This window comes from Bos javanicus, chromosome 19 (genome assembly GCF_032452875.1).
Source record: "Bos javanicus breed banteng chromosome 19, ARS-OSU_banteng_1.0, whole genome shotgun sequence".
Taxonomy (NCBI): Eukaryota; Metazoa; Chordata; class Mammalia; order Artiodactyla; family Bovidae; genus Bos; species Bos javanicus.
Genome location: NC_083886.1, coordinates 28,903,275 through 28,919,618, shown reverse-complemented (window position 1 = coordinate 28,919,618; position 16,344 = coordinate 28,903,275). Strand labels below are relative to the sequence as shown.

Sequence of the window (16,344 nt, the reverse complement as noted above, 5' to 3'; positions counted from 1 at the left end):
TAATTATGCATATGTGATTCCATTAATATAACTACATATCCCATCAGTCTCTTTCCACCAAAGAAGTGGGGACTCTGCCAGTCATCCCAAGAGCTTCTGAAAGTGAGAGACTGTTCTGCCCATAAACAATTCAGCAAGTTAAATCATTAGATTTAAATACACATCACATGTGCACAATGAAAAAGGTCCACCGTCACTGGGACTGCCGGTGTTCCTCGTGATAGAGTGAAGAGTACTAGAGGAAATTCCCTGGAAGTCCAGTGGTTAATACACTGAGCTTCCATGGCAGGGGGCACAGGTTTAACCCCTGGTCATGGAAGTAAGATCTGCAAGCTGCTGCTGCTAAGTCTGCAAGCTACATGGTACAAAAAAATAAATGCACCTGACTGGGAGGCAGATGTGGGTCTTTCATTAATTAGCATGTCAGTTAACCTCAGGGAGGTTTTACCTCTTTGTAAAATAGTAATAAGATCCACCTCAAAGAATAATTCAAGATATAAAATAAACTGTGTTCACATCTATAGGTTCTCAATAATGTTAGTTTCCTCCCAGAGTTAGATTTTGATTGGCTTATCCCCTGGTCTTCCCAGTTTCTAGCTTTATGAAGAAACTATGGATGCCCTAGAGTCTGAACTCCAAGGTGACCCTCAGGCCTTCTAGGACAGGGTCTACAAGCCATTAGAGCCTTTGAATGACCACCTGAGAAGCCCCTGGAGACCACAAGGAGACCTGGTAGCCATAGACAACATGGGTTTGTTCTGTGTGTTCAACCAAGAAAGAATGTTGTTTTCATGGCTCTGCTTATACATTGACTTAACAGTAGCAGTATACATTCTTCTAAAATGTAATTATGTCAATTATCTCAAATATTATTAATAAAAATTCAAGTTCTCACTCAATTTTGCACATCCTAATATTTATATATTATCAGAGTAATTGAAATAAAGTGTTTTTGTGTAGAGTTAAGGTTCTTGGGAAAATTTTTCAATTGTTAGATTGGCCCAGGCAAATAAACAGGTCCTCCGTATCCCCTGCCAAAACTCTTCTCAGGCTATCTACCCGCGCATCCATTGCCCAACCTGACTTTCTGGTTCTTTACCCCTATTGACCACAAATAACCAGACCTCACCATGTATGCGTACATCTCCCCCCATCTCCTTACCCAATCCCCATGTCTACCAAAGTGTCTACATTAAAGACTAGTTCTATTAATAACAAACCAATTAAAGTCAAGGTAATAACAATAGCGCCTAGTAACCAAAGATTTTCTCTGTGCCATTTAATGGGATAAGTGCTTTATCTGCATTATCTCATTTACCTACATCATCTGATTGAATGAACCACATAGAGAAGAAGAGTGATTCCTTAATCAGAGTTTTTTGAGACACAGTGCTAATAACAGCACTACCTTTATGCTAGACACTGCACTGAGTGCTACACACTCCTTTATTATCCTCACAAAGACCCCAAGAAATAGCTATCATTAACCCCTCACTGTGGGAATTCCCTGGCAGCCCAGTACTTAAGACTCCACACTCCCAATGTTGGGGCCACGGGTTTGATCCCTGGTTGGGGAACTAAGATCCTACATCTTCCCTCTGGCAGGGCCAAAATAAAAGGTAAAATAAAATACACTCCCCGCCCCTGACACACACACACATATACTACAGGCAAGGAAGCTGCAGTATGGAGGAAACAAGCTGCCTGAAGGCATGCAATCAGGAAGGCAGGATTTTGAACTCAAGTCTGTCTCATTCCATTTTTCATCCTCTTCACTGCTCTACTGTACTCTGCTCAAATATGTGTTGAGTTTAATCTACAGAACTACTATGTAATGCTTAGGACAGTTGGGTACAATGGTCAGTCTTTCAGTAAATGAAGCATGTGGGGCCTCCGTGGTGGCTCAGTGGTAAAGAATCCACCTGCCAATGCAGGAGAGATGGGTTCGATCCCTGATCCAGTAAAATCCCACAAGCCAAGGGGCAACTAAGCCCCTTCGCCACAACTACTGAGCCTGTGCTCTAGAGCCAGGGAGCCACAGCTACTAAGCCCTTGCGCCTACAGCCTATGCTACACAACAGCAAAGTAGCCCCTGCTCCCCACAACCAGAGAAAAGCCATGCAATAATGAAGACCTAGCATGGCCAAAAATAAATAAAATTCTTTTTAAAACTTAAAAAAACCATGAAGCATGTGGCCATGACCTCACACACACAGAGCACCCGCCGAGGCTGTGTCAGGGCTCAGACCTGGATAGTGGGTGCTCCGGAGAGCATTGGGGTCCTTGTTCACCCGGTCCATAATGGCCTTCCAGTTGCCATTGACTTGGTCGAATAAGCCTGATTCATTGGGCAGCTGCTTCCGGATGTCCTCTCCCAGGAAGATGTTCTGAAGGGCCAATAAAGGGTGTGAGAGGCTGTTTCCCATACCCTCTCCACTCTCTGCTCTCTGTGCTTAGACCAGGAGAGACAATCAATGAAAGAGAAGAAGCATCAGAACCAAAGGGTGAGGGGGTCCCTGGTGGCTCAGTGGTAAAGAATCCACCTGCCAACACAGGAGACACGAGTTCGGTCCCTGGTCTGGGAAGATCCCACATGCCACCGAGTGACTGAGCCAGGGAGCCATGACTATTGAACCCAAGTGCCCTAGAGTCTGTGCTCTACAGTAAGAGAAGCTGCTGCAATGAGAAGCCTGAGCACCGCAACGAGAGAGCAGCCCATGCAGCAGTGACAACTCAGCACAGCCAAAAATAAATAAATAAGTAAAATTAAAAATAAAAATAAAAAAAGAACCAAAGGGATGTCTAGGTTCTAGAACCAAACTTGGGATTGGGAGGCCAGGTATATGGGTTCAAGAAGAAAAATGGAAGGAGAACAAAGGCTTTTCAAGGAGGAAGCTGAAGATGAGAGGTAAGAGCTCAGGGTCAGATGCTTAGGTCCTAGATGAAAAGTGGCTTTAGAGGTAGGACAATGGAGCTGATAATAGGGCAACTATCTAGATCCTCTGCAAAGAAAGGAGCCAAAACAGGATATAGGGAGAACTCAGGTGGTGATCCTAACCTCGAGGTACATCCACTGACGCTGCACTGTGAGCACCATCTCAATCACTTCCAAGATGAGGGAGAGGCAGCGCTCCCAGTGGTCCACATCTTTCTCAAAGGCCTTGACAAAGCGAGATGCCTTCATGGTAGACAGAGCCACCTGGTTATCTTCCAGGGCCTGGAATACTTCTTCTGTCCCTCTGGGGTGAAAAGTATCAGAATCATAGTCTATCCCCACCTGCCAAACCTGGTCCCCACTCCGCAGCCCAGGCCCCACAGCCTTGTCCACCTGAGTCGGTGATGGCCCTTATCCTTGTAGGGCACTATGTCAAGCTGAATCACATCCCAGGTCTTGGCAATGTTCTGTAACGCCTGTGGGGGACAGATCAATCAGGTATTTAGTCCCCAAGGGTAACAGGAGCTGGGAAGGACCCTTGGATCATGAAAAGCTGGAAGCCTTTGCTCCAGAAAGCTGAGGAAACAGGGGAGTATGGGAGAGGACTCTGTCATACCAGTTCTATAGCCAGCTCTTTGGTGGCTGAGGCAGAGATCTCCCCAATTTTCTCTACATGCTGATCCATCCCAAGCTCCACGATCTGCTCCAAGGTGAAGCTTTCTGATTCCTGATCAAACTCACGTTGGACCTCATCCCTGACCTGATCCCAGTGCCTGTAGCCGGGGACAAAAGGTCAGATCAGGTGGGGACAAAAAGTCAGCAAGGCCTACCAGGAAGTGTGAGCATTGCTCCCTAGCTTTCTTCCATTGGGATGTTATGATTCCGTGCCTTTATTAATCCGAGATTCAACAGATATTTCCTAAATAGGCTCTAAGATCCCGTTTTAGGCACTGTGGGGAATACAGAGATTGAGCTGCTGACTCTAGAAAAGGAGTTCAGATGGATGATCGCAGGTTTACTAGAGATGAGGTGCTGGGCCAAGTGCTCTACATGAGGCATTTCATTTTCGTGGTCACTCTATAAATGTTATTCCATTTATAGGTGAAGAAATTGAGGCTTAGCAAGGTTAAATAACTTAAGCAAATAAAGTGGTTAGGTTATAGTTTATCGTATAATAGATATTAGTGAAGCGCTGCCAAAAACATCATGCTAGAGGCAATATAAAAGAAGTAAAACTATTTACTCCTAAATGGATATACAATTATTAAAACACCACATATGAAATAGTCTATGCTAGCCTCAACAGTTTCAAAATCCTCCTCTATAACATGATAAGTTCCAGATGCATTAAAAGAATTAAACTTGAGAAGCAAAATTATAAAGTATGCGAAGAGAGTACGGAGATACTGCATTGACAGCTCTGGGATTGCGAGGGCCTCTTAAGGCACAAAAGTAAAAACCCTAAAGGACAAATGTTAGATTTGGACTACAAAATTCAGGCTTTTGTGGGACAGAAGACATAAAGTAGACCTATGATAGACAACATAAATTGAAAGGAGACAGAGGGGAAAGAGCCAAGAAGGCCAGAGAACCCAGAACAGTGTGACAGGGGAAGGCATTGGGCTCTTGGGAAGCCTCCTTCAGGGTGTGTGTTGGTGGGCAGAGGAGCAGAGCGAGGTGGGAACGCGATGGAGGGAACAACCGGGAGAACCAGGCCAGGACAGACCAGGGTGTGAGGGGCAGCCTCACCGCTCTCGAAGGGCAGGGTTTCGCAGGTCCGAGATGAGCGGCATGGTCCTCTTGAACTGCTCTATTTTGGAGCGAGTGGTTTCAATAATTTCCCAGTTTCGGTCCTGAGCAAAAGCAAAAGACATCAGGAGACCTGCCCTCCTTTCCAGCACAGCCCGCCTTCCTCAGTCTCCTGCCCGCGGCCCTCCACCCTCGCCTCACACACCTTGTACTCTTTGGCCAGTCTAGTGAGGCGGCGAAACAGCCCATGGGCCATAGTCTCCATGGCCTCTGTCTGCAGGGTCAGGAACCGGCCCACCTTCCACTGGTTCCAGTTTTCCTCCCAGTCTCGGGTGATTTCCCAGACTTGCTGCAGCGCGTCCAGCTCCTTTGGGGCCCAGACCAGACGGGTGACAGAGTCAGGCAACTCCCACCCTCCTTCTCCCTGACAAATGCCTCCTCTCATCCTCAGGAGATCTTCCCTCCCGGCAAAACAGAGTTGCCTCCTCCTCAGTTCACACTTTTTTCCCCACTCTCTTGCTTTAAGAGAGCCTCAAGGAACAAGCACTTGAAAAGATCCTCAATGCCATTAGTCAGTGAAGTGAAGTTGCTCAGTCATGTTCGACTCTTTGTGACCCCATGGACTGTAGTCTACCAGGCTCCTGTGTCCATGGGATTTTCCAGGCAATAGTACTGGAGTGGATTGCCATTTCCTTCTCCAGGGGATCTTCCCGACCCAGGGATCGAACCAGGGTCTCCCGCATTGTAGACAGACGCTTTACCGTCTGAGCCACCAGGGAAGTTCATTAGTCAGTAGGGACATGCAAATCAAAACCACAGGGAGATATTTCACACCCACCAGAATGACTAGGGCCAAAAATAAAGGGAGAAGTGTTGACAAGGATGTGGAGAAATAGGAACCCTTGTATGCTGCTGGGGGAGCATAAAATGGTGCAGTTGCTGTGGAAAACAGCTTGGAGGTTCCTCAAAAAGTTAAACACAGAGTTACCATGTGATCAGCAAGTCCACTCCTATGTCCATACCCACAGGAATTGGAAATGGGAACTCAAACATACGCCAAGTACAGGCATAGTCAGAGTAGCACTCCTTACAGTAGCTAAAAAGTGGAAACAACCCAAATGCCCATTGACAGGTTAATGGATAAACAAATGTGGTATATCCATACAATGGAATATTATTCAACCATAAAAAGGAACGAGATACTGACCCATGCTGCAGCATGGATGATCCTTGAAAATATTAGACAAATGTAAGAAGCCATACACAAAAGTCACATATTGCATGCTTCCATGTATACGGAATATACAGAATAGGAAAAACCCATGTTCAGCTGACCATTAAAAACCATAAGGGTGAGGGACACCAACCCTCTATGCAGTGGAAAATTTGTGTGTAACTTATAGTCCGCCCTCCATATCTGCAGTTTATCTACAGCCACAGTTTCCCAGCTGTGGATTCAACCGCACAGCATGTAGTATTACAGTACTTACTACTGTAAGACATCCATGTATAGGCGGGCCTTATCTGTTCAAACCCAGTGTTGTTAAAGGGTCAACTGTACATAGAAAATAGATTAGTGGTCTACAGGGGCTGGGGGAGAGGGAACGGGGTGGGGTATGATTGCTAAAGCCTTTCTCTGGGGGGTGATGAAAATATAGTAGAATTATAAGTGATGGCTGTACAACATCGTGAATGTACTGAATGCCACTCAACTGTTCATTGTAAAATGGCTCTTTTGCTACCCGAGTTTTACCTCTATTTTTTAAAAAAGCTTCTCGTGCACCCATCTTCCTGGTCCCAGGTGTTTTTTGAGGCCCATGGGACCCCTTCTCCTGCCCCCTACCCCGTCTCCTGGGTCACCATGAGGGCCTTGCTAGGCACACCACCTTCTCCAGGTTCTGCAGGTCCTTGGAGGCTGGCTGCTCAATCTTGAAGATGCCCAGGTTGGCACGGAGGAGGTTTTCTTCCTCCCGCATGGCGTTCAGCATGGCCCGCACGTGGGCGATCTGCTCCAGGGCTGCCTGGTGTCCCACATTGCTGGTGAAGGGGCCTGTGGGGTGTCCAAGGTGAGGTTCAGATTCTCACTTAAGGCCAAGGTCTTCTGAAAGGCCATTGTGGCTCACCTACCTCTTTGTGTATAAATCTCACTTCTCTCTTCCCACAAGACACGGAAAACAAGAGGGGACCCGTTGAAAAGAATGCATTGAAACTAACTGTGGCTGGAGAGTCAGTAATGAGTGAGATGAAAAGCTGGTGTAAGAAAACTGGAGACGTGAGCAGGGCTGCTGCCTTCCAGCCAAAACTCAGTGACAACAGGTGTATCACTGACAGCAGTCCCTGGCTCTTTCCCTTGTTTGGCACTTTCCTGGGACCCACACTTTGAAAGACTGGGTCAAGACAAGGGAAAAGCAGAAGGCAAGGTTGCGAGAAGCGTACCTTTGCCTTCAAATTCTTCCAGAAGATTGTGTGCTTTCTTCTTGAAGTCGTCAGCTGAGTGAATGAGGCCTGTCTTGAACTTCTCCTTGTGTTTCTTCAGCATCTGTTCACTGTCCAGCAGTGTTTGCTGGAAGGCAACCCATTCCCCACCGAGACTGTCCAGCATTTCCAGCACCTGGGGACATCACAAAGGGGAGGGTAGCCCACAGAGCTCTTCCTGTCCCACCAACTCCCAGAAGAACTCTTTTCCAATCCTCTAGACCAGAGTCTGTGGCCAAGTTCCAAGCTCTTGGGCAACAAGGCCCAAAGAGATTGAGCAGTTGCTGGGCCTGACAGAAATCCTCCAGCTGACCCAAAAGAGCACACAAATTAACTTTGGCTCTCAGAGTCTCTGGGGCCTTGCGCCTTCTCCCCCACTCACTTCTCTGCTCTCCCTCCTGACAGCCAAGGGCCTGGGGCTAGGATGGGCCGCTGGAACTCACATCGTCCTGGACTGGCACTTCGTACTTCTCAAGGATGGCAAATTGCTCGTGAATGGGAGGGATCTGGGTTTCCATGGTGGGCAGTTCGTGCTGCAGGGTCTCCATAAGTTGCAAACTGACCCCCAGTTCCTCCAGGGTCTGGGGAGGGCGGCTGATTCTGCAGGCAGGGGAAGGGAGAGAGGGTGGGTGGGAAGGCCAGGCCTACTCTCCCCAACTGGTGGCCTGAGCCAGTGTGCCCCCGCCCACCGATGGCCCGTCCACATACTTCTCCGAGTTCTCCTCCAGGTAGGTGTGCAGCTCCAGAAGCCGCCTGGCCGCCATCTCCTTGAGCAGGGTCGTGAATTTGTTCTGCCACTCGTTGCAGTGCTGCACCAGAGAGAACTTGAGGTGCGAGCAGTCCAGGAGCACAAACTGGATGTTCAGGACCGTCTCCTCCTTCTGCACATTATTAGCCACCTCTGTGTAGCTGAAAGGGCCCACACATCCCCACTAGGACGGCTTTTCCTTGGCAGACGTGCCGGATGCCCTGACTGGGTGGTATTTTCCGCCCACCCAGCATCCTTCTGCCCCCGGGTGTTCCCCACTTCAACCTGCCCGGGGCAAACTGCTGTGATGGTGTCCTTTTCCCTCCACTGCTTTCAGACTCCTTGGTCTGATTTCAAGGCACAGAGATCTAGGCTGAGTTCACACAGTCCTGCTCACTAGCTCTGTGCCCTCAGGCAGGTTACTTAACGGCTCCGAGCCTCAGTCTCCTCATCTGTAACATGGCAATGAGAACAGAACCCACCCCGTGAGGCTGTGGAGAGGATGACGGTGGCCGCTGTACGTAATGCCCCCCGCTGACTTCCTTCCTGCATGCTCACTATTTGGTGAACACGCTCTCCCTGCCCATCTCTGCCTGCTGGCATCCTACCCATTCCAAAAAGGCCAGCCCCAAAGTCACTCCTTTCAACCACGTCCTTCCTCTTCTAACATTCCCAAGTTGGACATTCTCTCTCCTTCCACTGAACTGCCCAGGACCTTGCATGCCTCACCCACAGCGCTGATCACAGGGAAGCCGATACAAGAGCAATGAGCATGTTAGCCCCTGCAGGCTTCAGAGTTCACACGGTGCTTCCACGTGTACTTAATAACCTCACAACCTTTGTGGTTGATAGTACAACACCGATTTCACAGAAAACTGAGGCCCAGAGAATGAGAGGAACCGACCTAAGATTATACGGCTGGTAAATGGTGGAGACGGGATTTCAACATTCCTCAAGACTCCACAGCCGCTGCTCTGTCAGCAATATTTGTGTCTTTCCCACTGCACTAGAGCCCTTGGGAGGAAAAAACTTGCTCTTTTTTTTTATTCTTCATGACCCATAAAACAATGGTGGTTTTTGAACAAATGAATGAATAACGAGAGGACAAAGAGATGAGGGTTCAGATCAGAATTTAAGAATCTTCTTCAGGGACTTCCCTGGTGGTTCAGTAGTTAAGAACCTGCCTTCCAATGCAGGGGATGTGGGTTCAATCCCTGGTCAGGGAACTAAGATCACATGTGCTGTGGAGCAACTAAGCCCACATACCAAAACAAGAGAAAGCCCATGTGCTGAAGCCCATTTGGTGAAGCCCAAAATAAGTAAATTAAATAAATAATTTTTTAAAATAGAATCTTCTTCAATTTAACTCCTGTCTGCACTTTTAAAATGAAACTGTTCACATCTCTTACCTTTCAGATCCTTAACATCTCTCTTCTTCCAGTGGGATCCTATGGTACTCCCCACAAGAGCAACTCTTCCCTTAAATCTTTTTTATTTTTCGTAAAAAGTCTTTTATTTTTAATTTGACATCTCTTTAGGGTTTTTTTAAATTAATTTACTTATAATTGGAGGATAATTGCTTTATAGGGTTTTTAAGTTACTAACCACATGCATATTTTACTTTCTAAAAGCCATAAACTCTAATGATGCTCTCAAACATAAGTGAGAAATGGATTCCATATTAACTTAACTTCTTAAGACTCTAATTATATGAATGACAATGTGTGAATTTGTACAGGTGTACATAGAGTTCTGGGATGACAGAAAGATTTTTAAGTATTTTTTTAAAAAAAGTTTACTGTAAAGAGTCTCTTGATGAAAGTGAAAGAAGAGAGTCAAAAAGTTGGCTTAAAGCTCAACATTCAGAAAACAAAGATCATGGCATCTGGTCCCATTACTTCATGGCAAATAGATGGGGAAACAGTGACAGACTTTATTTTGGGGGGCTCCAAAGTCACTGCAGATGGTGACTGTACCCATGAAATTAAAAGATGCTTACTCCTTGGAAGGAAAGTTATACTGTCTAGGTTTAGACAGCATATTAAAAAGCAGAGACATTACTTTGCCAACAAAGGTCCGTCTAGTCAAGGCTATGGTTTTTCCAGTAGTCATGTATGGCTGTGAGAGTTGGACTATAAAGAAAGCTGAGTGCCAAAGAATTGATGCTTTTGAACTGTGGTGTTGGAGAAGACTCTTGAGAGTCCTTTGGACTGCAAGATCCAACCAGTCAGTCCTAAAGGAGATCAGTCCTGAGTCTTCATTGGCAGGACTGATGTTGAAGCTGAAACTCCAATACTTTGGCCACCTGATGCAAAGAGCTGACTCATTTGAAAAGACCCTGATGCTGGGAAAGATTGAGGGCAAGAGGAGAAGGGGATGACAGAGGATGAGATGGTTGGATGGCATCACCGACTCAATGGACATGGGTTTGGGTAGACTCTGGCAGTTGGTGATGGACAGGGAGGCCTGGCATGCTGCGGTCCATGGGGTCGCAAAGAGTCGGACATAACTGAGCAACTGAACTGAAATGAACTGACTATGACAGAACGTTCTAGACTCATTTATAAATTTTAAGCATATAAAAATAAATCATTATTAATATGCTCTTTTGAGAAGACTGATGGAAACTCTAAATTGCTGATGTGGTGCTTCAGCAGAGAGATTGGTGGGAAAAAAATCTAATTGACGTTTCTTTTTTTCCCAGCTCTCATTGGATCCCTACCTCCTTAAGAAACAAAGGTCCAGTGCCTTTCTTCTCATTTCCTCCCCACCCCTCGGTCTCCAGGCCAGACCCCCTCCTATGATCCTCACAGCTCCTTACCGGGCAATGTCAGCATCAAAGGAAGAGACAGGCGGGTTGAGGCGCTGGTATCGGCGGATGAAGGAGTCCTTGTTGATCTCCCAGATCTCGCGGTACATGTCCCAGGTCTTGAGGTAGTTCTGCAGCAGGCTTGCATTGTTGGTCATGCCGCTGCTGATCTGGGCCTGGATCTTCTTGATGTCCTCATCCCGCTCTTCAAGACCCAGCAAAATACTTCTCACTAACCTCCACCCTGACTCAAGCTCCAGCCCAGCCCCTGGCTACTGCCCCAGAGTCTCCCCTCCAACATCACTTCCCCAAAGAAACACACTCAAATGTGAGTAGTAGAAAATGAAGGAGGAAGCAGAACGTAAAAGAATGACTCTGTTCTGGGGGATTCAGATGTCTCATGTGTTGGTATCCAGGCCTCTTACATCCCAGCCCTGTTACCCAAACAATTCCTTCTGGGTCTCCTCACCCCAAACTCCAAACCCCTTGAGCATCAGTCACCTAATTTTGACCCCTGTCTGTGTCCTGTTTCCCTTCCCCAATCCAGCACCTTGACCTGGGTTTTCAAAATCCATGGAGACAACTGGCCAGGTATGTCTAGAAACAGTCCTGGTCTCTCCTCCTAGCTCCACATGGTCCTAGGGCTTGGTTTTTGTTTCCAATTAATTTCTTTTTTTGGTCACAGCATGTGGCATGTGGGATCCTAGTTCTGCAACAAGGGATCAAGCCCACGCTTCCTGCACTGGAAGCGCGTGCAGCGTCTTAACCACTGGACTGCCAGGGAGTTCCCTCATCTGGTCCTAGGCTTTTGATACCCCTGCACTGGACGCCTACTCACCCACGATGGTGTGGATGGGCTCACGCTGAAACTTGCGCTTGATGAGAATTTCGGGGAGGTGGCGGAAGACGGAGATGGTGGAGAAGAGGTGGCTGCCGATGTCATTGACCACACTTGCCAAGGTCTGCAGAGTGGGTGAGAACTCCACCTGTGGGAGCACCAGGGAGAGGGCTCAGCACAGGCTCTGGAGGAGGTGAGTTCAGGACTAGGCAGGCTGGACACCTCAGAACCAGGCCTGGAGGCTGTAGGACAAAGCCAAAGCCTAGGGCCAAATCTAAGGATTAACGGAAACTGACAAAGTGTGATGGTTTCAGATGTTTGGGGCAAAGTGGTTCCCACCCACCTGGGCCACACCTCCCTGAAGATCATTCTTCAAAATGACAAGCACTCGGAAGAGTGGGTTGGGGGTAGTCTTGCCATCCCCATTGATGGCCTTGGACAGTTCCAACAGAGACCACTTCACGTTCAGCCTCAAGGCATCCTCCATCATGCGGTCCAGCCGAATCGTGTACAGCATCCACTGCTGCTGAATCTGTGGGAAGAGTCGGGAAGAGAATCCCTCAGGCAAAACAGGGCAGGCCCTGGGAAAGGAGAACCAGCCAACAGGGAGGGCAACAAGTTGTTTTAATAGAAAGGCAGATATAAAGTCCTGAAGGAAGAGGCTGAAAAGCTGAAGGTTGGGTGAATCCAAGGCTAGAGTGGGATGTCTGACAGGCATACACAGAATCAGGGTGGGAGGGAGGGGGACGACCAAGAGAAGGTTCTGATGGGGCTGGGGGGACTGGGGATCTGCTCACCCACAAAGCCCTGGCCACAGGACCCTTACCTCGGGGCCGTCATTCTTGAAGACTTCATAGGAGTTGGTCATGATGGCCACCACATCCTGATGCAGGCTCATCAATTTCTGTTGCATGGCTGCCCTATGCTCTCTTTGGTCCTCCTCAAATTCCAGGTCCCTGTACACCCGTTTGCCGCTGATGCGCACCAGCAGTGTCTCTGATATCTCTTGGGCTCGCCAGCCGATGGTCAGAGTGGACGCCTTGAACTCATTCACGATCGTCTGCACCTGGAGTCAGACCACACCCATGGGGGAGTTTGGGAACAGATCCTCTGGGCCTAATTCCATCCTTCCATCTATTCTCTAGCTAGAGTTACTGACAATTAAAAAAAAAAAGAAAAGTCCTTCACTAAACACACTTCATTTCTTTCACACAATTCCCCTGGTCTCTCTGCCACTACCTGAGACTGGGGTATTAAGTACCCACATGTCAGCTTTTCAGTCAGCCTTGCAGACCTTTAGGGTCTAATGACCACAGCCTACCTTGCTGGCATGTATGCGGCACTCTGTGATGAAAAAAGCACTGGCCCCCTTCAAGGCCCAGTGCAGCTTCTTGAGCCCAGGGTGGATCTTCTTATCCAGGAACCGGATACGTTCTTTGAACAGGGCCTGCTCATCTGGGGACAGCATGGCAATGATCCTGCGAGTAAGAGAAGGACAGTAGCTAATGGGGATGAGCTCAGAAAGACCTCATCTCCACACCAGGACACTTGGTGGAAAATCTGAAAGTTCATGATTCTAGGCAAGGACTTTCCAATACAACTTTCTGTGATGGTGGAAATGTTTTGACATTTGTGCTGCCCAGTATGGCAGCCACTAGCCACATGTGGCTGTGGGGCACTTGAACTGTGGCCTGTGCAAATGAGTAACTGAATTTTAAACTTTTATTTAATTTCAATTAACTTAAATAGAAAAAAACCACATGCATCTAGTGGCTACTGTATTGGACAGCACAGTTCTAGACACCTAAACAAGACTGCTGGTCCCATCTCTTTGCACTTGAAATGGCCTGAGAAAGGTACCCAATTTCAAGCAAAGCCTCACTTCAGAGATGAGTGCTAATGGGATTAAGAGGAGGGCCATCTTGGTTCAAACAACCTTATGTTGATATGGGCCCATAAACCTAATGCCATCAACTTCCTTCCCAAAGAAGTGACTCAGGCCAACAGTATACATGGTCCAAGTGCCTGATGGGGTGGGAGGGGACCTGTTGTTTTTCTCTGTACTCTAAAGATAGAAGACAAGGGACAGGAATAATTGTAGGGCCACATGAGAGAGAACAGGAAACCTTTTTTTTTTTTTTTTTGAGATGGACAAAATATGAAGGATGTGTACTGTAGGAAATGGACAATATCATGGGGCAGATAAAAGACAAAGAGAGGGCAGGAAGTGGCATGCAGGAGGGCTTCAGTGAGGAGTGGGCCCCACCTGTTATAGTCCCGAGCGACGAGCAGCAGGTTTTCTTGAAGAATGCGCAGGTCCTCGGCACGTTCAGCCACATTCACCACGTAATGCGGTGTCTCGAACAGTAACCGCTCCCAGTAGTCGATCTCCACAAAGAGGATCGACAGGGTCCTTGCGGAGAAACACAGGCAGAGCCTCTGAGGTGGCTGTGCAAGGGCGCAAGCCAGAACCAACACCAGTTCGAGAGGTATGGAGTTGGGGAGCATGGAGACATTTAAAAGTAAGAAGTGAAGCAGAGGGGTTTCTTTGGTGGTCCAGTGACTAAGACTCTGCACTCCCCATGCAGGGGGCCTGGGTTCAATCCCTGGTCAGGGAACTGGATGCCACATGCTGCAACTAAGACCCAGCGCTGCTAAGTAAATAGATAAAATAAATGAAGCAGAACCTCCGGGTAAAGAAGGCAACCGGACCCACTGACTTTTGCTCCTCTCCCCAAACCACTAAAACAACAGTAAAGAATGTTTCATTTGTTTAAGGCATAAACCCACAAATACAAGGAGATAGTAACTGAAAACATTTGAAAAGTGGAAGAGCAGATGGATAAGGAGCAGAAGAAGAGTCCTCAGCTGGTGGCGGAGATGGCTAAGAACCCCCTCCCAAGGCTCGGGGGGTCCGTAGCTCCAAGGATCTCCGGGAAAGGCGTGATGGTGGGACTAAAACAAGCAGAATAGCTGAAAGTTTAGGAAGCGGCCCTACTCTGCGGAGTTAAGCAAGCTGCCCCTCCTCGCCCCAGCCTAAGACTGAAGGCTTCTTGTCTGGGGAAGCAGTGCAGAGACAAACAGAGGGTCCCTGGACTGGGGACCCCAGGCCCAGTTGTAGGAGAGAGTAACCCACTGAAAGCAGGGCGGTGAGTCACCACGTACACATGAATGTTAAGACCCCCACTTCCCCTTCCCACCCAGACACCAGTCTCTGGCACCAGGACCTATATCCTCCGGAAAAGAGTTTGAGAGATGGTTTTCTATGACCTCAGACCAGCCTAAATGGAAATGTGCCGAGGGTGATGACCTCTGGAGTTGCCAGGAAACAGCCCATCCAGACAGGCCTGCAGTTGAGAAGCCCCCCCTTCCTGCTCAGCAGAGCTGCCAATCAGCTTTCCAGCCCCGGTCCCTGAAATACAATCAGACAACCAAGGGTCGCAGAACACTGGTCTCTGCCTCTCCTTGCATAAAAGGTGGGAGTCAGTTCAGTTCAGTTGCTCAGTCGTGTCCAACTCTTTGCAACCCCATGGACCGCAACACGCCAGGCCTCCCTGTCCATCACCAACTCCCGGAGTTTACTCAAACTCATGTCCGTTGAGTCGGTGATGTCATCCAACCATCTCATCCTCTGTCATCCCCTTCTTCTCCCACCTTCAATCTTTCCCAGCATCAGGGTCTTTTCCAATGAGTCAGTTCTTCACATTAGGTGGCCGAAGTATTGGAGTTTCAGCTTCAACATCAGTCCTGCCAATGAAGACTCAGGACTGATCTCCTTTAGGACTGACTGGTTGGATCTTGCAGTCCAAGGGACTCTCAAGAGTCTTCTCCAACACCACAGTTCAAAAGCATCAATTCTTTGGCACTCAGCTTTCTTTATAGTCCAACTCTCACAGCCACACATGACTACTGGAAAAACCATAGCCTTGACTAGATGGACCTTTGTTAGCAAAGTAATGTCTCTGCTTTTTAATAAGCTGTCTAGGTTGGTCATAACTTTTCTTCCAAGGAGTAAGCGTCTTTTAATTTCATGGCTGCAGTCACCATTTTTTGGGCTTACCATTTTGGAGCCCCAAAAAATAAAGTCTGTCACTGTTTCCATTGTTTCCCCATCTATTTGCCATGAAGTGATGGAACCAGATGCCATGATCTTAGTTTTCTGAATGTTGAGTTTAAACCCAACTTTTTCACTCTCCTCTTTCACTTTCATCAAGAGGCTCTTTAGTTCTTTCTTTGCTTTCTGCCAGAAGGGTGGTGTCATCTGCATATTTGTGTTGGTATTTCTCCCGGCAATCTTGATTCCAGCTTGTGCTTCATCCAGCCCAGCGCTTCTCATGATGTACTCTGCATATAAGTTAAATAAGCAGGGTGACAATATACAACCTTGATGTACTCCTTTCCCTATTTGGAACCAGTCTGTTGTTCCATGTACAGTTCTAACTGTTACTTCCTGACCTGCATATAGATTTCTCAAGAGGCAGGTCAGGTGGTATTCCCAACTCTTTAAGAATTTTCCACAGTTTGTTGTGATCCACACAGTCAAAGGCTTTGGCATAGTCAATAAAGCAGAAATAGATGTTTTTCTGGAACTCTCTTGCTTTTTCCATGATCCAGCAGATATTGGCAATTTGATCTCTGGTTCCTCTGCCTTTTCTAAAACCAGCTTGAATATCTGGAAATTCACAGTTCACGTACTGTTGAAGGCTGGCTTGGAGAATTTTGAGCATTATTTTACTAGTGTGTGAGATGAGTGCAATGGTGCGGTAATTTGAGCATTCTTTGGCATTGCC

At 47.6% G+C, this 16,344-nt stretch overlaps 1 protein-coding gene across 7 annotated transcripts in view; it reads right to left on the bottom strand.

Annotated features, from left to right (window-relative positions):
- Positions 1 to 16,344, bottom strand: part of DNAH2 (dynein axonemal heavy chain 2) — a 108,394-nt gene that overhangs the window by 54,943 nt on the left and 37,107 nt on the right. For all 7 annotated transcript variants that reach the window (XM_061389569.1, XM_061389568.1, XM_061389567.1 and 4 more), the window contains exons 15-30: positions 13,821 to 13,967; positions 12,876 to 13,032; positions 12,381 to 12,620; positions 11,898 to 12,086; positions 11,555 to 11,702; positions 10,729 to 10,921; positions 7,868 to 8,068; positions 7,603 to 7,759; positions 7,121 to 7,295; positions 6,571 to 6,734; positions 4,890 to 5,051; positions 4,685 to 4,788; positions 3,552 to 3,708; positions 3,329 to 3,411; positions 3,059 to 3,239; positions 2,249 to 2,387 (exon numbers count right to left, since the gene is read on the bottom strand). In XM_061389569.1, the coding sequence (XP_061245553.1) occupies positions 2,249 to 2,387; positions 3,059 to 3,239; positions 3,329 to 3,411; positions 3,552 to 3,708; positions 4,685 to 4,788; positions 4,890 to 5,051; positions 6,571 to 6,734; positions 7,121 to 7,295; positions 7,603 to 7,759; positions 7,868 to 8,068; positions 10,729 to 10,921; positions 11,555 to 11,702; positions 11,898 to 12,086; positions 12,381 to 12,620; positions 12,876 to 13,032; positions 13,821 to 13,967 (2,597 nt within the window). The remainder of the gene's footprint in view (positions 1 to 2,248; positions 2,388 to 3,058; positions 3,240 to 3,328; positions 3,412 to 3,551; positions 3,709 to 4,684; positions 4,789 to 4,889; positions 5,052 to 6,570; positions 6,735 to 7,120; positions 7,296 to 7,602; positions 7,760 to 7,867; positions 8,069 to 10,728; positions 10,922 to 11,554; positions 11,703 to 11,897; positions 12,087 to 12,380; positions 12,621 to 12,875; positions 13,033 to 13,820; positions 13,968 to 16,344) is intronic.